General features: G+C 55.5%; 4 protein-coding genes across 5 annotated transcripts in view; 2 read left to right on the forward strand and 2 right to left on the reverse strand.

Annotated features, from left to right (window-relative positions):
- Positions 1-9,447, forward strand: part of Sult2b1 (sulfotransferase family 2B member 1) — a 28,403-nt gene extending 18,956 nt beyond the window's left edge. For both annotated transcript variants that reach the window (XM_021640373.2, XM_060378975.1), the window contains exons 3-7: positions 2,476-2,684; positions 3,726-3,852; positions 4,148-4,242; positions 8,022-8,202; positions 9,234-9,447. In XM_021640373.2, the coding sequence (XP_021496048.1) occupies positions 2,476-2,684; positions 3,726-3,852; positions 4,148-4,242; positions 8,022-8,202; positions 9,234-9,433 (812 nt within the window). In that variant the 3' untranslated portion in view covers positions 9,434-9,447. The remainder of the gene's footprint in view (positions 1-2,475; positions 2,685-3,725; positions 3,853-4,147; positions 4,243-8,021; positions 8,203-9,233) is intronic.
- A 665-nt stretch (positions 9,448-10,112) lies between these two features.
- Positions 10,113-17,672, reverse strand: Fam83e (family with sequence similarity 83 member E). Its single transcript, XM_021640371.2, has 5 exons — positions 16,310-17,672; positions 15,458-15,625; positions 15,117-15,241; positions 12,045-12,489; positions 10,113-10,499 (listed from the first exon to the last, which is right to left on the reverse strand). Exons 1-5 carry the CDS (start codon positions 16,778-16,780, stop codon positions 10,269-10,271), a joined length of 1,440 nt encoding a protein of 479 aa, XP_021496046.1. The 5' UTR covers positions 16,781-17,672; the 3' UTR covers positions 10,113-10,268.
- Spaca4 (sperm acrosome associated 4) lies at positions 13,312-14,019 on the forward strand. The gene has a single exon (XM_021640374.2). The coding sequence runs from the start codon at positions 13,550-13,552 to the stop codon at positions 13,931-13,933; it is 384 nt and encodes a 127-aa protein (XP_021496049.1). The 5' UTR covers positions 13,312-13,549; the 3' UTR covers positions 13,934-14,019.
- A 325-nt stretch (positions 17,673-17,997) lies between the features above and the next one.
- Positions 17,998-20,852, reverse strand: Rpl18 (ribosomal protein L18). The gene is made up of 7 exons (XM_021640419.2): positions 20,723-20,852; positions 19,531-19,617; positions 19,208-19,315; positions 18,871-18,969; positions 18,483-18,606; positions 18,322-18,391; positions 17,998-18,112 (listed from the first exon to the last, which is right to left on the reverse strand). The coding sequence occupies exons 1-7, from the start codon at positions 20,723-20,725 to the stop codon at positions 18,037-18,039; spliced, it is 567 nt and encodes a 188-aa protein (XP_021496094.1). The 5' UTR covers positions 20,726-20,852; the 3' UTR covers positions 17,998-18,036.
- Positions 20,853-20,876: the final 24 nt, after the last annotated feature.

Genomic DNA, 20,876 nt, shown 5'->3' on the forward strand with positions numbered 1-20,876 from the left:
GTGCAGGATTCTTGGCCTTTGTGTGTTCCCTGCCAAGCTCATGCTGGGATGATACGCTCCAGACAAGTGTGCTCCTCTGGCGCCCTCTGTTGGTGGGTGAGACCTGAGAACGCTAGCTAGGGAGAACCTTCTGCCCAGGAGCCACAGGGCAGCCTTAGACTCCTGCTCAGGGCTCGGACTCCTTGCTCAAACATGGCATTCACATAAGAGATGAGCTGGGCCTGGTGGCAGAGGCCTGCTGTCTTTGCTAGGCCAGAGTCAGGAAGGAGAACACCAGGGCTATTGTGGACAGTTTAATGTGATCTTAATGTGTTTCATGACAAAACATAAAAAGAAACAAGCTATAGCTCAGCAGTAGAGCCCCTGCCTAGAAGCCCCCAGTGAGGGGCTGGGGTGTGGCTCAGTCATCGAGCCCCTGCCTAGCATTTCTGAAATCCCCACCTCAATCCCTCTTACCACAGACAAACAAACAGGAAAACAAACAAAAGACAAAACAAAACAAACAAAAAAAAGCACAAAAATATTTGGCCAGGTGTAGTGGCTTTAATCCAGCACCCAGGAGGCAGAGGCAGGTAGACATCTGTGAATTTGGGGCCAGCTCAGTTTGCACAGTGAATCCCAGAACAGCCGAACTATGTAGTAAGACCCTGTCTCAAAAACAACAACAACAAAAACAATTCATCAATTAAGGGCGATAAAGTGTCTCAGCAGGTAAATGCACTTGCGGTCAGGGATGACAACTTGAATGTGAGAACCCACATGCCTGTAATCCCAGCACTTGGGCGGAGAGGCGGGCCAATCTCTGAGTTTGAAGCCAGTGAGTCCAGGACAGCCAAGGCTACACAGAGAAACCTCTCAAGAAACGAAAAAACAACCAAAGGCAGCCATCTGCATGCAGCTGCACTACAGTGCTTTCTGGGGCCTTGTGACTGGATGAGGGGCTCCTGCCTTGTCCTCTCTGGGGCTCTGTGACTGGATGAGGGGTTCTGTGACTGGATGAGGGGCTCTGTGACTAGATGAGGGGCCCTGTGACTGGGTGAGGGGCTCTGTGACTGGATGAGGGGTTCTGTGACTGGATGAGGGGTTCTGTGACTGGATGAGGGGCTCTGTGAGTGGATGAGGGGCCCTGTGACTGGGTGAGGGGCTCTGTGACTGGATGAGGGGTTCTGTGACTGGGTGAGGGGCCCTGTGACTGGGTGAGGGGTTCTGTGACTGGATGAGGGGCCCTGTGACTGGGTGAGGGGCCCTGTGACTGGATGAGGGGCTCTGTGACTGGATGAGGGGCTCTGTGACTGGGTGAGGGGCCCTGTGACTGGATGAGGGGCTCTGTGACTGGATGAGGGGTTCTGTGAGTGGATGAGGGGCCCTGTGACTGGGTGAGGGGTTCTGTGACTGGATGAGGGGCTCTGTGACTGGGTGAGGGCCTACCGCCTTGTTCTTGAGCTGCAGTCTGTCATGCAGAGGAAGCAGAAGGGATTGTACACAGTGGATACCGCCCTGTCCATGCCCAACACACCCAGGGTCTCCACGAGCAGCCAGCACTAGGGCGGAGCCATAGCTCTCCTAGGGCTGGAGTTACAGGTGGCTACTTTCATCTTATGCATGTGTGTTTCACTCACATGTGTCTGTGCATTATATGGCCAGAAAAGAGCCTGAACACAACCCCTTGTCACAGCTTGTGTGTGTGTGCCACAGCAGAGGTGGAGGTCAGAGGACAACTTGGTGGAAGCTGGCCTTTTCTTCGTTTTATAAATATTGACTTAAGGGGATGAAGAGATGGTTCAGTGGTTACAAGCACATTTTGCTCTTCCAGAGGACCCAGTTCCCGTCCCCAGCACCCACATGGTGCTGGCAGCAGCTCACATCACCTGTAACTCCAGCTCCAGGGGATCCCCTACTCTCGGTGGCCTTGGCAGACTCCCTCATGCATGTGCACGGATCTACATACAGAAAAATAGGAATATATAATTAAAATAGAAATATTTTAAAATATAATTTTAAAAATTTTATGTGGATGGATGTTTCACATGCATTTTGTCTGTGTATCAATGGGTGTTTCATATGCATTTTTGTCTGTGTACCGTGTACATGCATTTTCTCACAGAGACCAGAAAAGGGCTTCGCCTCCCCTGAAATGGAGTTACAGGTGGTTGAGTTGCCATGCAGGGAACTGAACCTGGGTCCTCTACATGAGCAGCCATGCACTGAGCCATCTTTCCAGCCCCCATATCTCTGCCACTGTTCTGTTGCTGTGAGGAGACACCATGAAGAGAAAGCATCAAATGGGGTTTAGTCTGCTATCCTCGTAGCAGGGAGCATGGTGGTGGCAGCTTTGGCAGCTGAGAGTCCTGCCTGCCGGCCCTCGGGCGGCAGGGAGACAGAGCACCTGTGGGCCTAGCTTGGGCCCTTGGGCCCTCGAAGCTCAGCTCTGGGACTCACCTCAACTCCCAGCTCACCTTCCTGTTCTCCTGGTAGGTACCAACTGGATGATTGAGATCCTCTGCTTAATCCTGAAAGATGGGGATCCCTCATGGATCCGCTCTGAGCCCATCTGGCAACGTGCGCCCTGGTGCGAGACGGTCATCAGCGCCTTCAGCCTGCCGGAGCGGCCCAACCCCCGTCTCATGAGCTCACACCTCCCTGTCCAGCTCTTCACGAAGGCCTTCTTCCGCTCCAATGCCAAGGTGAGCCGGCTGGGCCAGGTGTAATTCTGACTAAGTAGCTGCGTGGTGAATGCACGCTTGAACTTGTGGCTCTTTGAAGGGGAGGGTCTCTAGGCTGCTTGTGCTCATGTGTGGCTGTCATTCCAGTACTGCAGAGCTGACAAGGGAGAGTGTTGGGATTTCCAGGTCATCCTAAGCTACAGAATAAGACCCTGTCAAAAAACAAAAACAAAACAACAAAAAACTAAGCAAGCCAACACAAAAGGCCAGGCAATGGTGGTGCACGCCTTTAATCCCAGAGCTTGGTCGGGGGAGGCAGAGGCAGACAGGTCTAGAGGCCAGCCTGGTCTACAGAGTGAGTTCCGGGACAGAAGGGCTACACAGAGAAATCCTCCCTTCTCAAAACACAAAAAAGCAAAACAAAACAAAATCAAACCTGACAGAGGCGCTCAGGAAGCAAGCAGGTAGGAAGGCATAGTAGTAGCCTGGCACTCAAAGCCAGGGCTACGTCCCCAGCGCTACGTCCCCAGCGCCACACAAACTAGGCATGGTAATACACACTTGTTTTGTCTTGTTTAGCCCTGGCTATCCTGGAACTCGATCTGTAGACCAGGCTAGCCTAGAAATCACAGAGATCCTCCTGCCTCTGCCTCCCAAGTGCTGAGGTCAGCCCAGCTGACTAAATACTTGTAATCAGAGCACTCAGGAAGTAGAAGCAGGGAAGACCATCCTTGGCTAAACAGCAAGTTCAAGACCAGCCTGGAAACAAAACAAAAGCAGGGTGGTCCAAGCAGATCTCAGGAAGAGTTATCAGCAGCTAGGTAGAGGGGAGAGAGATGCAAAGGCCCTGGGGTGAGTAAGGTGAATCTGTGGTGCAAAGGAGATCCTTGTGGCTGGAGCCCCGTGAGCCAAGGGAAGAGGGGTCGGCACAAGGTCAGAGACAGCGACAAGTGGAGAGCTGTGGAGCCTCCTGACGGGAGGGCTTTCGCGGAGCAAGGCAGACCGCCTGGGGGGCTGGATCCTACTGTACCTGACACCTTCTTCCCTCCCCACTGTCCACAGGTCATTTACTTGGGCCGTAACCCCCGGGACATCGTGGTCTCCCTCTATCACTACTCTAAGATTGCAGGGCAATTGAAAGACCCTGGTACACCTGACCAGTTCCTTCAGGATTTCCTCAAAGGAGAAGGTGAGGCCCGGAAGAGGAGAGACAGAGATGGGGAGAGAGAGAGGCTAGCAGAGACAGACACAGCAACCAGGAGAGAGAGACAGGCAGACAGAGAGGCAGAGAGCAGAGATATGGTCCCTTCTCTGCTTGCCAGAGGGATGGATCGTGGCAGAGAGTGGACCACACAGGCAGGAGCTGGCTAGGGTGGGGAGGGTCGCTGGCGCTGGCAGAAGGTGCCAGCCAGCCAGCACAGGGTGGCTTCTGCACGCTGGTCCTGAGCACCATGCGCCCCTCACACACCTTCCACTGCATGCAGTGCAGTTTGGCTCCTGGTTTGACCACATCAAAGGCTGGATCCGGATGCGGAAGCGAGAGAACTTCCTGTTCATCACCTACGAGGAACTGCAGCAGGTCGGTGCGGTGTCTTCCCGTGGCCCTCCTCCTGCCAGCTTCCTACCAGTTCACGTACTGGGGAAACAAAGCTTATGGAGGCCTGGGGGTGGGAAGTGGGTGACCAGTCAAGATTAGACGGGATGGCCCCACAGACACTAGAGGAAAAGCAAGCAGTCAGGGCAAAGGCCCTGGGAAAGAGCTTCCTCCTCCCCCTCCTCCTCTTCTTCCTCTTCCTTCTCTTCCTCCCCTCTTTTCCCACCTCCTCCCTCTCTCCTCTCCACCATCACTTTCTCTAAGTCTCATGTACCCCAAGTACCTGAGGGTGACCTTGAACTTCTAATTCTCCTGTTTCTGACTCCTGAGATTAAAGGAGTTTGCCCGCCACTGGTTTATGCAGAGCTTGGGATCAAACCCAGGCCTTTGTGCATGCTAAGCCAGCTCTCTGTGCAGTGCAGTGTGTTCCCGGCCCCATCTCCAGATCTTCCTGACACAGCTTCTCCAAGTGCTACTATTATAGGCACATTCCACAGCTGTCAGCCATTGCAGGTTTGGGGACCTGAACCCACAGCCTTGTGCACATTAGGCAAGTGCTCTACAAATGAGCCCCAACACCAGGTCCTCACTGGGAGAGTCCAGGCAAGAGTTCTGTGGCCTTCATTTTGTTTGTTACTTGTTTGGTTTTCTGTTATTGTTTGTTTGTTGTTTTTGAGACAGGATTTTTCTGTATAGCTTTGGCTGTCCTAGACTCACTGAGGCTGGCCTTGAACTCACAGAAATCCACCTGCCTTTGCCTACAGAGTGCTGGGATTAAAGGCCTGCACCACCATGCTTGCCTACTTTTTTTTTTTTTTTCTAAGACAGGGTTTCTCTGTGTAGCCTTGGCTGTTCTGGGCTTGCTTTGTAAACCAGGCTGGCCTTGAACTCACTGCCTCTGCCTCCCTGAGTGCTGGGATTACAGGTGTGTGCCACCTCTCCCGGCTTCCTTTTTTTTTTTTTTTTTTTTTTTTTTTTTAAGATAGGGTCTCACAGGGGCTGGAGAGATGGCTCAGAGGTTGAGAGCATTGTCTGCTCTTCCAGAGGTCCTGAGTTCAATTCCCAGCAACCTCATGGTGGCTCACAACCACCTATGATGACATCTGGTGCCCTCTCCTGGCTTGCAGACACAATACAGATAGAACATTGTATACATAATAAAAATTAGTTAAAAAAAAAAAAAAGATAGGGTCTCACTAAGTTTCCTAGCTGGCAGAGAACTTTCACTTCTTCAGTCTCCAGAATGACTGTGGTAACAGGCTTGTGTCACCAGGTTAGGGTGGTGCACTTTGGAGATGCTTTCTGTAGTCTTTGAATTACAAGCTAGTCCACGCAGCGCACAGGGACCCACCCCCCCCACACACCCCGAACCCATGAAGATCCCTGAGCACAGCTGGGGAATGTGCCTGGCCCTGGTGCACTGTGCCCACTGCCAGACAGCCTTGTCTCCGTGTGTGGAGTGGGAATGACTAGCTAGGGTTGAGAAAGAGCTTATCAGACTCCTGACAAGGAGAGCCAATGCCTGCCACCTGCTGCCAGCCCTAGTGAGAGCCTGCTGCAGCTGTTCCAGGGGAGGGCCACACAGGGGAGGCAGAGGTGGGCGGATCTCGGCCAGTCTAGTCTACAGAGGGCGTTCCAGGACAGCCCGAGCTGCATAGTGAGACCTTGCCTCAAAAACATTAATGATAATAATATAGTAATAGTAATAATAAATAGGAAGGCTGGAGAGATGGCTCAGTAGTTAGAGCACTGGCTACTGTGACAGAGGACTGGATTTGTTTCCTAGCACCCACATGGCAGCTCACAGTTGGCTGTAACTCCAGTTCTAAGGGATTTCATGGCCTCCCCTGGCCTCTGTGGGCCACAATGGTACATACATACCTGCAGGTAAAATGCTCTTACACATAATTTTTTAAAAAAAAGTTTAAAAGAGTTGGCAAATTGACTCAGAAGGGTAAAGTCGCTTGCTAGCAAGCCTGACAATCTGAGGTCAGTCCCCAGTGTGGAAGGGGAGAGCTCGCTCCTGCCAGTTGTCCTCTGACCTCCACATTCACACATAAACAGAGCACACCCACGCACGAATGTAATAAAGCATCTAAAAGCATCTTATACATAGTCATTTAAAAGAGCAATAGCTCACCCATGTTGAGCTGTGAAAATCACAACTTTTTAGGTTCTCCTTGTTTAGAGGAGAGAACGGGAGCTTTAGCACTCTAGTGCTAAAGTGACCACTGTTGGTCACTTGCTAAGGCCTATAGCAACCCCTGCAGCCCCCATATGGATTTCCTCTGATAGAAAGGTCTGGAAAAGGTTTTGATACCTTGTCTCCCTCTCTACACCCCAGCAGGTTTTATTCTCCAAACCGAAAACTGGGTCATGGAGCCAAGCACAGCTTCCGAGCCACTCCTGGGGTGTGCGGCACCGCCCGTATGCGTGTTTCTGGGGCAGGCCGGTGGCTCCGAGAATAAAAAGTTATGAAACCAGGAATGACCTGGAAAAACAGGCTGTGAGGCTACGCACTGACCAGCTCTGCAGGGTGCTGTCTGCCATAGCCAGCTGTGAGGTTGACGGCACCCCAGCGGCTCGGGAGAAGGGGGGGCCTGAGCCTGGGCTTCCCAGCTGTGCTCCTCTCAACAAGTAGCTTATCTCTCCACCTCTGTTTGCCAGCTAGGGTGTGACGATTCTTGCAAAGCTGGCGGCAGGATCCGCACAAATGTGAATGAGGGCTTGGATCACAGCTTGGAACTCCAGGGACTTGAGCCAAGTATCATGAGGAAGGTGGCAACTGAATTTATCAGTGGCAAAGGGCATGTCAAGAAATCTTGTGCCAAGACCTGGAGGGAGGAAAGCATGGTGTGAGGAGAGGTTCACACCAAACTACTCTTTTTTTTTTTTTTTTTTTTTTTAATTTCACGTGCATTTGTGCTTTGCCTACATGTATATCTGTGGGTGTCAGATCTTGGAGTTACAGACAGTTGTGAGCTGCCATGTGGGTGCTGGGAATTAAACTCCGGTCCTCCAGAAGAGCAGTCGGCGCTCTTAGCTGCTGAGCCATCTCTCCAGCTCACCAACCCACTCTTAAAGCTAGGAAACTCTGCCTAGACCTGCCGTGTGTCCTGGGGAACCACTGCATCGAGGGAGCCAGGGAAGGGCTGGCAGAGTTGAGAGGGGAGGAGGCTGAAGGCAGGCAGGCTGGGAAACGGGCTGCAGATGTGAGGGTCGGTCTGCAAGAGAGGGGTTAAGATGCAGGCTAGGATAGGGCGTCGAGGACACAGAGCTGAGGACAGGAAGGACAGGATGATGACAGGTAGCTGGGCTGAGGCAGACTGGGAAGGCTAGGCTCTGAGATCACTGCTGGGGGGTTCAGGGGAGAGCAGAGCAGCCCCACTCAGAGCCTGTGCCTCTGACATACAGTGGGGTTCTCTGTAAGTTGCTGAGCTGACATCCGCCAACCTACACTCTCCCCCTCCTGCAGAACCCTCTAGAACCCTGGAGACAGGGAGGTCCAACACTTTGGCTTGGAGGAGGAAAAACTGAGGCAAAGAGTCAGGAACTGCCGGATGCATGGCACAGGCCCTGCACTCAAGGAGGCAGAGGTGGGCGGATCCCCTCATGAGTTCGAGGCCAGCCTGGTCTACAAAGTCCAGGACAGCCAAGGCTACACAGAGAAACCCTGTCTCAAAAAACCAAAAAGTCAGGAACCCCTCCAGGCCACGCAAAGCAGTTCCCCCTCCACTGACTGCTCGCTCCTCCTCCCACCCCAGGACATGCGAGGCTCCGTGAAACGCCTCTGTGAGTTCCTGGGCCGGCCACTGGGCGAAGAGGCCCTGAATTCTGTAGTGGCTCATTCAACTTTTGGTGCCATGAAGGCCAACGCCATGTCTAACTTCACTCTGCTGCCAGACAGCCTGCTGGACCACCGCCAGGGGACGTTCCTGCGCAAAGGTACCGCTGTGTGTCTCCAGCGGGGTCTCATGGCTCCTCTGGGCCTCCATTTTCCCAGAGACCACATGGAGTGTTTGGGGACACCTAGACTTGTCTTCACTGTGAGCAGGAGGTCTGGCACTCCAGGTGACTGCCTGCTGGCCTGCTTCCATCTGGGTCTCTTTCTCTCTCATCCTGAGTTGGCCAAAGCTGGGCTCCAACAACATGAGGCTGAAGTCCCAGTGCAGAATAACTCTGTGTGGTGGGGCTGGTGGGCGGTGAGGCTTGCCTATCCAACCAGCTGGAGCCGGGGTCAGCCTGGGCTGCTACAGACTCTTTTGTAAAGAAAGCTGGACAGCTACGACAAACCAGGAATCCCAGGCTGTCTGTACCCGTCCACCATGGGATTTCATGTTCTAAATTCCACATGTTGGGAACGGGGTTACCTAGGTGTGTTGACCCCCTTCTGGGAGCCTCCTGACCTCATCAGAGGTGACAGGACACAAAGCTAAAATCCAACAGCTATTCGAAAGAGCCCTCTCCACACAGGCCAGGGGTGGGCCTCTAGCAGTCACAGTGACATGAGGGACCAGCCATTGATTGCATGCTTGTGGGATACCTTGCTGAGACAGCTCAGTGGCTGTGGGGACCTCAAGCTGGTCCATTCATGCACAGCCTCCAGGCTGCCTGGCTGGGCTGCTCTGGCATCAAGTCACAAGAATGCTGGAGGCCATGTTGCATGTCTGAGGGATACAAGGGAGAGAGAGCCCTGTGCTGTCAGAGGCAGCTCCCAGAGGTGCAAAGGGGTCTTTGGGTGCTGGGGGGGGGGGCGAGTCCTGTGAAAATATCTGGGAGGTTAGAGGTCAAAGAACAGGGCTAGCATGGGGCCACCTAGGTGTAAGGGAAAGAGGCCGTAAGCATGGGGGCTCTGGCCCGCTGACAGAGTGGGCCAGTCATGAGGAGGGAGACTGAAGGTGCATCTTCACAAGGCTGAGGAGAGGAAGAGGACACCCCAGCAGCTCTCCAGCGGTCTCTCCCTCTGTCCCTTCCAGGCATCAGTGGTGACTGGAAGAACCACTTCACCGTGGCGCAGAGTGAGGCTTTCGACCACGTCTACCGGGAGCAAATGCGGGGCCAGCCAAGCTTCCCCTGGGACAAGTCCACAGAGGACGCCGGCTCTGATGACGAGCCTGACCCCGAGCCCAGCCCCAGCCCAGCCTCTAATGACCTGAGCCCAGGATCCTCAAAATAAACTTGTCACTCCAACCCCGCCTTCCTCTGTGCTGGGTTTTCAGGGGATGCGGGGCAAGCAGAGGGCCCAGCTGAGCACCGCAGAGGCAGCTGCAGAGGGCAGCAGACTCACTTATCACCCGCGCACAACGGGAGGTAGTGGCAGAAGGAGTGCAGACGCGCCTCCAGCCTGGGCCACCCAGGGACCACATCACACTAATAACAAAGCAAAACGCAAGCGGGCAGGCAGGCCAGCATTGAGCAGGGGCTCAACAGGACGCCACCCTAGGGCCTGGACCCCTGGACCTGAGGGAGGAGAGTTGGGGGAAACCCTGGGTCTGAGGAGAGTGGGCAGGGTGCTGGGGTCTGGAGGAGGGGACACAGAGTCTGTGGCGTCAAAAGTTCAATCTGAGTGGAAATAGAGGGAAGCACCGCGAGGCCCTCCCTCAGTCCCCACAGAAAACTCCAGACACATTCCAGCTTCTCAGTGTCCCTAGAACTTTCCAGGACTTTGTTTTTCAGATTTGCTCATCCCCTCCCCCCTCCCCCCATCATTAACTCTCCTCTCCCAGCCCCCTCCACGGGTATGTGGGCTTCTCCCCTGTCCTGGAGTCACCCCACTGTCTCTTTATATAGCGGTGGGGCAGCTGGGGCTGTCACTGCAGCACCCCTGTCTGGGGAAAACCTGCTGTACCATGCACCCATGTCCCAGATGGTGACACTGAGCCCTAAGAGCAATCTAGACCCACCCCTTCCACTGCCCAGATCTGAGTCCAGAGGCCTCAGACACAGCCAGTGTCTGGTAAGGGCTCTGAGCTGTCCCACGGCTGGCCAGCCACATCTGGCCAGGGCTCCCATCAGCGTCGCCTCCCAGGGCCCAAGCCAGAGGCCCAGTCCAATGCGGCACTGTCTCCCAGCCTCCTTTGGGCTGGGGATTGGTAACGCAGGCGGCGGGCTGGAATTCCGGGTAGGGGACCACTCCAGGGCTGTGACCAGGAATCCATCTCACCCCTGGGCCCGCCTCCAGTGCCCCGCTGCCTCATCAGGGCCCTGGCTGGAGTGTCCTTGGAGCCCCAGGACTTCTTGAGCTGTGAAGGGGAAAAAATAAGGTGAATGGTTGCTGAGGCTCAGATGGGGGGGGGGTGCTAGCTCTGGGTTTCCTCCTTAGCACCATACAAACCAGGCCTCATGAGCACGCCTTAGTTGCAGCACTCAGGAGGTGGAGGCAGGAGGATCAGAAGTTCAAGACCAGCCTGGACCACATCAAACCCCATCTCAAAATTAAGAGGCAAGAGGCTGATAGATGGCTCAACGCTTGCTGTGCAGTCATGAGGCCCTGTGTTTGGGTCCCCCAAAGCCAGGCCCATCAGTGGGAACCTGTAACCTTAATGCCATAAGACAGAGACAAGTGAACCCTGAGGCTCCCTGGCAGCCAGTCTATCTGCAACAGCCAGCTCCAGGTACAAGGAGATGCATAGTCTTAAAAAACAAGGTGGCAGAGCTCCATCTGGCCTCAGCGGGCACACTGCGGCATACACAGCGACTCACACACACATATATACATACAGAAGAGGAGGAGGCGGTGGGGCGGAGATCTTGGGGCCCAGAGCCAAGGGAGAAGGGAGGAAAGGTGAGAGGTGGAGGAACTAAGGGAGAGGAAGACGGGAGGGGGAGGAGGGGATTTGGAGATGGAGTCATGGGAGTTAGAGATGGAGGAGGGAGGCTGTGGAGGAGAGGGGAGGAGATGGAGGAGAGGGGAGGAAAGAGGCAAGAGAGGAGGGGACAGAGGGAAAAGGGACAGTTGCCAGTAGAGGAAATGAGAAAGATGAGAAGAGCCCCAGAGCTTCCAGAGCTGGCATGGGGGCGATAAGTAGGAGGCATGGAACCCTAGGGATGCCTCCCTGCTTGCCTTGTAGCTGGAGAAGAACAGGAAGTAGCTGTGGCGGTCTAGGGGAGCAAATATTTGCCAAGGGAGGAGAGCCCCAGGTGGAGGCCAGGCAAGGACCTTGATCTAGCCCCACGCCCTTTCTCCTCCAGGTCTAGCTTCACTGAGAAAACTGACAAAAGTGAGCACGCTCCAGTTAGTAGGGAGCAGATTGGGAAACTGAGGCCAGCAGGGGTTAGCTCACTGAGGGACATAATTCCATCTGCCTGCATCCTGTGTGAGGCTGCTTGTCTCCCCCACATTTCTGCTTCTTCTCTTACAACATTCTGTCTCACAGTGAGAGGAACTGAGGCTCATAGAGGAAACCATGTCCAGCCCAGGGCTATCCAAACAGCTGGAGTGGACTCAGCCATGAGCTCCAAAGGGATTCAGTTTCTCTGAACCCCTCCATTTCCCCAACACCCCAGGGACAGTCAAATCTAGGAAGTCAACATGTCCCACTGGGAGGCAGTCAGAGCTGAGTTCCAAGCCCTCTCAGGTGCCTCAGTTTCCCCATCTGTGAGATGGGTAACCTACTTATCAGATGTGGTAGTTGCTACCTGCCATCCACCCACATTTGAAAATGGACCCAGTTCAAGACTTAAAAGACTCTCCTTCAAAACAAGAACCTGCTTCCTGCTTTTGGTGCCCAAGCAGAGCCTCCCTATCTCATGGCTTCTCTGCCTCAGTCCTTATCAGGGGGTCTCACCTCATTGTCACCATCACTGGAGCCAGAGAGCTGGGACAATCGGCTAAGATCCCAAAGGGAGCGGCTGGGCCGGGTTGGGGGACCACTGGCCGTCCTGGTGCGCTGTACACTCCTCAAGATGTCACTGAGAGCTGGCCCTGCAGGGGAGAGGGTCTCCCGTCTGTCCCCCTCAAGGATGTGACAGGTAGCCAGGCGGTGAGCCAAAGGTCCGTCAGACAGCAATGGGGCCACGGGGGCCACAGGACAGCGCAGGGCCACGCGGTGTGGGCTTCGAGGTGGCTGTTGGCCCTCAGGAGGGCTGGACAAGGGGCTTCGAGCTGGTGGTGGTGGGAGCGGCCTAGAGGCCGCATACAGGACCCGGAACTCCTGGCTGAAGGCATCTGCGATTTCCCCCGTGAGCAAGGTCACCAGGCCCCGATGTAGGCGCGAGTCGCTCCATGTGAAGCTAGGGATGGAGAGTGGCAGTCAGGATCTGTGCAGGGTGGCACCCTCCCAGGCTCTCAGGTCTTAAGTTACGACGTCACAGGCCTAAACTCCCCTGGTGAATAGGGTAATAAGTATCTACCCTGCTGCTTGCCACAACCAACATGGGGCCAACGTGAGAGAAGATACTTATATCATCAAGCTGTGTCTGGTCATAGAAGCCGACAATCCCACCACTCAGAAGGATGAGGCAGGAGGATCAGGAGTTTGAACCCAGCCTCTCTACCACACAGTTCCAGAAAAGCCTGGGCTACATGAGATGGAAAACCTCCTACTGACTACCTGAAGTCAGATGAGCCTGAACCCGTTCCACTGAGGGCATCTCAGTGCCTCAGTTTCTCTGTCAGAAGGTGGGGTTGAAGCTCCACAGGCTCACCAGGAAGGCCACATTTCCCAGGCCTGAGCACTGCACACCAGGATCCAAGCCCACCACAGAGAGCAAAAGCCCTGCACGGGGCCTTCGGGCTGCAGAGGGTGACACCCACACCACCCTCATCGCCACCTGGCTGTGGCTTTATCACCTCCACACACCACACTAGAGGCGCCTCTTACTTGTCTCAGGGTCCCTGCATGCAGCAAGCACCACTCTACGGCCTCAGTGGGCCGTAAAGTGACAGTGCCATGGGCAGGCAAAGCTCATAACTGCGGAAGTGGTTCGCATGACGTGAGTGTCCTTCAAGTGTCCTTACCTTGGCAGGTGATGGTCCTGGTACCTTCAGCCTGTGGTGGGCCAGGCCACGACCCCTCCCCCACCCACAGCAGTCAGGGAACCCTGAGGGTCTGTGAGGTCACCGAGTTCCATGGCCCAAAGGCTTGTGGAGCAGGGGTACCGGCCCATCTTCAACCCAAGGACTCAAGAGCTTCTGAGAAGGTCACATTGTGTGGGGAACCAGCCACACTCCAAGTACTGACCCCCGAGGCCAGGACGAGGGGCAGGAGGTGTTCCAGGAGGTCACACTCAGCCATCCAGGTCAAGGAAGACCCCGGCCTGGCTCGGGCGCACTCCACACCGCCAGGCCACCATGGTCCTTGGCTGGCTGCTGCTTCTGGTGTTGGTTCTTTGCCCAGGTGCGACAGGCATCAAGGACTGCGTCTTCTGTGAGCTGACCGACTCCACTCAGTGCCCGGGCATATACATGCGCTGTGGGGATGACGAGGACTGCTTCACGGGCCGCGGAATAGCCCAGGGCGTGGGGCCCATCATCAACAAAGGCTGCGTGCACTCCACCAGCTGTGGCCGCGAGGAGCCCGTCAGCTACATGGGGCTCACCTACAGCCTCACCACCACCTGCTGTGCCGGCCACCTTTGCAATCGGGGTACTGGCCCTGCCACAGGGGCTCTCAGCCTGCCACTGGGTCTGCAGCTGCTCCTGGGCCTGTTGTTGCTGCTTCGATACTGGCTGTGACCCGCAGGAACTGCAGAGCCTGGGGCTGTGCCCCATGCCCCCACGTCCACCCCTTTCCCCCATTAAATGGCCAGAGGTGCAGTCTACCTCCTGTGGCCCTGGCTTCCTCCGTTCCAGGGCCCATGGGAGCCAGGCTGGCAAAGCTGCTGGCGTGCCATCGTGCAGGCTGCAGCCTGCGACTCTCACTGCTCTGCTGTGCCCATTGGTCCTAAGAGGCACATCTAATCAAGTTTGCTTAGGTGCTTCGTTGTGTTGGCATCACCTTAGAGTTCATGAAATATGGTAAAAAACAGTAATACCAGATGGGGTTTCAGAGCACCTTTTTTTTGCGGGCAGGGTTGCTTTATGAGGCCGCGTGTCCTGTATCCCAGGATGGCCTTGAGTTCTCTACATAGCTGAGGATGGCCTTGAGCTCTGCGATCTTCCTTCTTTGAGTTGTGGACCAGCACATTCAGCCACAAAGCACTTATGCCATATATTGGTCAGCGCTCTGTCCTCTGGCAAAGCCAGGATGATAGTGACACTCCAAAGCATCATGGTCTCGGGGCTGGAGGGTCTCAAAAATTGAACAGGACCACCAGCGTCAGCACCAAATGGGAACTTGCCGGAAATGTACGTCCCCACCACTGGCCCGGTGAGCTGTGTGTCGGCAAGCCTGTTGTATATCCTTACCCTTCAAGAATAGTGGTTCCTGGCCAGCGCCTTTACCCTGGGGCACTTGGCTATGACTGGAGGATTCTGGGATTGTCATGTTGTTGTGTGTGGGTAAGGGACGCCACTGACATCTGCTGGATGGAGGCAGCAATGAGGCACAATATGCACATTGAGGCTACAATAGTCTAATAGGCACCTCATTCTGAAGGGCAGGAACTGAGCACAGAAAAGGGAAGTAAGTTGCCTGAAGTCACATAGCTAGTAGCTGGCAGGGTTAGGATCTGAACCCAGACCCGCTGGCACCTAAGTCCAAGTCCATGCCTCCGTTTCCCAGGATTCACAAGGCACTCAACTGGCCAACAGCAGAGAGAGCCCCAAATGTCCTGTGTGGCAGAACTCCTCTCCAGGACAAGCATGTGGACCCACTTTAGAGATGAGTATGGAGCACAGAGCACAGAAAGAATATCCCCCCCCACCATCTGAGCAAGTCCAGGGAGGGCTGGGCACAGGGTGTCATGAGGGGACACACCTGTAGGATCCCGAGATGACCCTGTCACCGTCCAGCAGCAGAAACTTCTCCCGCATATGGCCGCTCACCTGCCGTCGCCTGCGGCTCTGGAAGGTGTGGCCTCGCACGGTCCGGATGTCCAGGTTCTGGGGAAAGGTATACTCTCTGACCCATGGGTACTGTCCCAGCATCCCCAGGCTGCCAACACCAAATCTCAGCTAGCTCTGGCTCAAGAATCTCTTTCGGATAGGCCCACTCACCCAGTGACACGGGTTTCAGATCTCAGGGAACCCCAGTGGCCCAGAGACCCGTGGAAGTCTTCCCCTGAGGAAGAGGGACATTTAGATACTTCTGGCTCCTACCTCAGTGGTCCAGGGGTTCACCCCTAGCTGCTGGGCTAGTGCCAGGAAGGCAGGCAGATGCTGGTGGTCAAGCAGTAAATAGACAGGTACCCAGCGGCGCGTGGCAGCGTCCACCATGTCTGTGAGCAGGTCAGGGTCGGTGAACATATCCATTACCACAGCCACCAGCTAGGGCGGGAACAGGGTAGACGTAAGGCAGGGGACCGTGGCACTACGGGTGCAGGCTCTGGAGACAGCTTCAAGGCCTGGCTTGAAGGACTGCAGGGAGACACCCACCCGAGTCGCCCCTGCCCTGAATGTGAGCCCCAGTTTCCAGCTGCTGAAAACTCCTCTTCCATCCCTGGTCGACAGATTGTCCTTTAGAATGCCAAAGGTCTACAGCTGCAGGTTAGGGCCAGGTGCTGGTGGCCAGGAAGGCTGGGCCACTAGGGTGTGCCTTGCAGGCAGTCAGGATTATGGTTTCTCAGAACAATGAGCTTCAGCTGCATCACGCCTGTTTCGCTATGCTCTCGACTCTTGGAAGACTGTTCATATTAACCCATGTGGAACACTTGGCATAGAAGCCGGAGAATCCCCGGCTCCTAAGGAATGGGACTCCAAGGGGTGGCAGGGCAGGAAACCTGGGGTTTTCCTGGAGGAAGCTAGGAGTCTGGTTTAGTGTGAAAGGGGGCTGACACAAGTGGTCACAACTCGGCTCCAGAAGCGTGGACACCAGGTCTCAGGGAGTTGAGACCTCCAGATCTGAAGGGCAAAAGGATAAACCCTGGGCTCCAGAGGATCGTGGGTGTAGCCTTGCAAGTTCCAGGAGGGTATGGGGAAAAGCCTAGGTATTGGTCATGGGGTGGCACCCACCTTGCGGGCAGCCTGGATCTCCTGGTGTATCAGCTCTTTAATAGGTGGCTGGCCCTCGCCTGGAGGCTGGGTGTAGAGCTGTGCCCTGGTGATGCCCTTCCAGGCCGTGTCCTCGGGCCAGCCCAGCCGCAGCAGGGGCGCTGGCTCCTCAGACTGCCTAGGCCAGTAGGTCAGACTGCCAATCTCCCTATCAGCGATGCAGCCCGTTCCTGCTCCACCAGGCTCCTGGCTCGGGACTGTCCAGTCTTCAGCAGCTGCAGCCAGAGCCTGGGCTTCGTCTGCACTCAGAAAGGGAGGCAACCTTTCCTGCAGCACACAAGCGCGGAAGGCCTCCTCCCCGCTGCTCAGCAGAGCCTCGAGAGCTAGCCGCTGGCCCTCAGAGTACAGGAAGCCAGGCTCGGCCTTGCTCAGGGCTGACTCGCCAGCCCCCAACTCCTCTCCTTCCAGCGCGGCCAGCTGGGAGGCTGCCATTGGAGCCACACAAGGCCTCAAGAGGCCAGGTCCTGGAGGGTCTGGATGGCCTTTGGGGACTGACCATCTGGGGTCAGGATAGCCCTGTAAACATCTATACAGCTCCCTGAAGCTGCCCCTGACTCCCAATCCCTACAGACTATCCGCCTTTCACCATCTCCCACTGTAGTAGTTGCCTCTGCAAATCACAGGCAGGCCCACCTCCCACTTGGAGCCACAGAAGCCTTAGGCGGCCCTCTGCTGCCCCAGGCCGGTCAGGATAACCTGCCTGTCCTGACAGTTCTGGCTACCTGCCAAACCATTTCCAGGTAAATGGCCACTTGCTTGTCCCAGGTCACCCTACTGCTCGCAACCAATGGCTTTGGCCTATCTGTGGTACCTGACCCACTCTCTCCTGTTTCCGTCATGGCTGCATGGTGGATTTTAGCACCTGATGGCCAGCAGTCAGTTTCTAAACCTACTCACTAGCTCCCTCAGGCCAACCGATAACCTCCCAGTTAGGCCTAACGTGGGTCAGAAGCAATCTATGGCCCTTCCCCCAGGCGCTTGCCAGTCTGCTTCAATGAAGCCCTTCACGGGTTGAGGAGGCAAGGTGTACCTCAGCTATGACCCTCAAAACCAGTCTGAGACTTAACTCTTTTTGTCCTGACCCAGAACCTAGCCTCTGTACCTACCCGTCTCCAGGCTGCACCCTACTTCCTGGACAGGAGCCACCCTTCCCCACCCCATGTACCTGCTGAGCCTGGAGGTTTTCCTAGGCAATGGGCACCACAGAGCCCAGAGAAAGAAGCGGAGTAAAGCCAGGCCTCCCCTATCCACGGACCCCTGACCCCACAGGTCAGAGGACCAGCTCAGAAGCTTCTACCTGAGCAGCTCTCCCCGACTGGGGATTGGGCTGCTCGACACAGCCCCTTGTGCAAACAGAGGGGGTGGGCCCACTGGGCACCTCGCTCAGTGACTGGCCATGGGCAGGGCCTCACCGTTCCCACGCCTTGCCCCACCCCTGCAACAAGATCTTGGGGAAAACTAATCCTAGGAGGAAGCAGTGAACACCTGACACCAGCAGAGGCGGAGCTCCAGTCAGCGGCAGAGGGCTGCGCAGGTGCAGGGAGCCCACACTGCAGGCACCGTGTACAGACTGGGTATCTGATAGTCTGCCTCACTGGTGGCCCTCATCCCATCCTGCCCCACCCCAACTTCATCAACACACAGGACCATGAACATCCAAAGCTTTTTAATAACAGTAAGATCCAAGGTTAGTTCTTGTAGCCTCGGCTGGCTCTTCGGCCTCTGGCACGCTCGAACTTCCGGCCCTTGGAGCGGACATAGGGTCTGTGGGGAAAGGAGGGTAAAAAAGCTCAGTGGTTGGCCACAGGGATCCTCTCCTGGGCTCTGACAGCACTCACAGGAACCGCTCCTCAGAAGTGAGCAGGCTCTGGTTAGCCCACAGCTGTATCCACTCCCAACCCCGCAAGCACAACACCCTAGGTCACTGTGGCTAACAGCTGCCAGGGAACAAGGTCCCTCAGCCTGATACTCACTTGGTGTGGCTGTGTGGGGTCCCTGGGGCCTTGCCAAAATGCCGGTACACCTCTCGGCCCTTCCGGGGACCTGGCCAGGGAGGAAGAAGTTAGCACTGAGACCAGGAACTGACCACAGAAAGCTCCCCAAACCCAGGAGATTAAAAGCAGCCTTCACTTACCAGACAGGAGCACGGTGCCTCGGCCCTTGGGAGACTCCAGGGCCAGCTGGTCAAAGGTAAGGATCTTACCCCCAGCCTTGAGGATTCGACTTCGGGCCCGGCTGCTCACTCGCAGTGCACACACCTGAGAAGGCAGACACCAGAAGCTACGGAGGCTGTTACACGCCCTCCGGTAGCTCTCTGACAAACTGGCACCAAAATCTCTCCAGTGGAAGCTAAGTACCCTCAACATTTCTGGTCCAAATGGAACCCAAAACACCATTACACAATGGTGAGGAAATCGAGATAGACAAAACCACCAAAGGCTGTGCATCCCAGGAGCCAGTGCTGTCAACAGCTCACAGCAGGGCCTCGAGGGATGCCCCCTGGATCCATGCTGGTCACACACCTTCAGCTTGGGCACTTCTAGAATCCTCACATCATCTGTGACCGTCCCCACAACCACAGCTGTTTTGTTCTCCCGGCCAGGAAGCTTCATCTTTCGGATCTGAGAGGAACAAACAGGTTAAGTCATTCTGTGTTCACACCTGTCACCCAGAAGACCAAATAAGCCAAGACTTCCAAAGGCTGAGGCCAACCTCCTCCTCCCCAAACAGTGACAACCCTCCCCCAGGCCCATGATTCTCTACCTGCACCCTGCTCTGAAATGCAGGCAAAGACATGAAACTACCCTCCTCCAACCCCAGCAGGGAAAAGCAGAGCTCTACCCCTGCCCAGCTACTAACCATGCGTGACAGGGACAGAGGTGGCCGGTTAGTGCGGCTCATAAATAACCTCTTCAGCACAACCTGATTGAAGGTGGAGTTTGTTCGTCTGGCCAGAAACCTGTACAGCTGTCAGGGAGAGAAAAAGTGAGCATGTGACAGGACCCCTCCAAACCTCAGAGAAGCCTCGCCCTGCCCCCGAAAGCTAGGAAGCTTCCACAGCTCTCTCATCCTGTTCAACCCCTGGTGAACGTTCTACACCGCACAGGCATCCAGATCCCTCCTTTTGCCACCTTACCACCCTAGAGGTTGTTAAAAGGTGCAGTGGCCCAGGCTGGGCTTACCTTGACTAGCAGCCGAAGGTATATGTCCTGGCTCTTGGGCTCCTTGCGCCGAACCTTCCGGTCCTTGTTGTGGCGAATGTCAACACCCTGTGGGAGGAGACGATAAACACTGGAAAGCCAGTTCCTAATGTGGACAAGTGCCCCATATCTTTGATGACTTATATACACAAAATCTTACTTATCCTTCAGCCTACTTAGTCAACAACTCAGATCCAAAAAGAACCCAGAGTATTAAAATTGAGGGGGCATACACGCTCCTAGGGGACCTGGCCCACCTATGACAAATCTGTGCAGCACGCATGCTAAGATTTTTGTCTGGGCCAGGCACTGTGCTCCTCTCATACTCCAGAAATCCTGTGAAACCCTGTGTCACCCAGTTAGTCTACCTTACAGCACTTGTTTAGGGTGTGAAGGCCCTGGGTTCTAGCTCCAGATACTTGCAAGAATGTTAACTCTCAACACAGGCACCAAGGCTTTTAAGTGCCCAAAAAAAGCCAACAGAGGATCCTAGACACGGAAATATCTTTACAACAAAGTGAGACTCTTATACTATCTACTTCAAAAGAATCCTGGGAATGCCAAGAACTTGTGTTTATTCTATCCCCTCTCAATTTCCTGTTAACATCCAAAGGTGGGCACTGAAATACATCATTTAACCTGCACCTACGTCAAGACTCCGTACTGAGCATCTTCACGAGTCCTCCCTACTCACACGGCACGGACGGGGTTACCGGACATCCTTCCGTCCAAGGTACACTGGGCACAGTCCATGAAAGCACGGAGGAAACTGAAGCCCACCTGGCCCAAACCCGGCAACCTGGGAGCTCCACTCCCCGAAGGACTCAACTTCCCAAACTCAAGAACCACGGACGCCGGGCGTAGTGGCGGCGCCTGGAATCCTAACACTGGGAAGGCTGAGGCATGGCTACTGACGTGGGTTCGAGGCCAGACTAGATTCACCGTGAGTTAGAATCAGCCTGGGTTAAGGGGCGAAACTTGGTAAAGAAAAGAGTCCGGAAGCGCCTAGGGCCGGCCGTCGGCTGCGACCCGTCCCGGCCACAGGTCCCCAGCTATCCCCGAGTCTCCCCTGGCATCAGCCGCGGCCGCCCGCACCCCTCCGCCGCGCTGCGACCCGGCCCCGCTGAGGATGGCAGCGGATGGGCCAGCCGAGGACGTCGCTACGCGCGCTCACCATGATGGCGCCTCCAGCTCGGCCAGGTCCAGAAAGACAGAAGCGCGCCGGAATGGGCGGGGAAAGGTCTGTACGCGACGCGCTCGTGACGTTGCGCAGGACGCTCTATCCTGCCGCGTGTCTCTGTGGTGCCTGGTGACGCCATATGGGCGCG

The sequence above is a fragment of the Meriones unguiculatus genome, chromosome 1 (assembly GCF_030254825.1).
Source record: "Meriones unguiculatus strain TT.TT164.6M chromosome 1, Bangor_MerUng_6.1, whole genome shotgun sequence".
NCBI lineage: Eukaryota > Metazoa > Chordata > Mammalia > Rodentia > Muridae > Meriones > Meriones unguiculatus.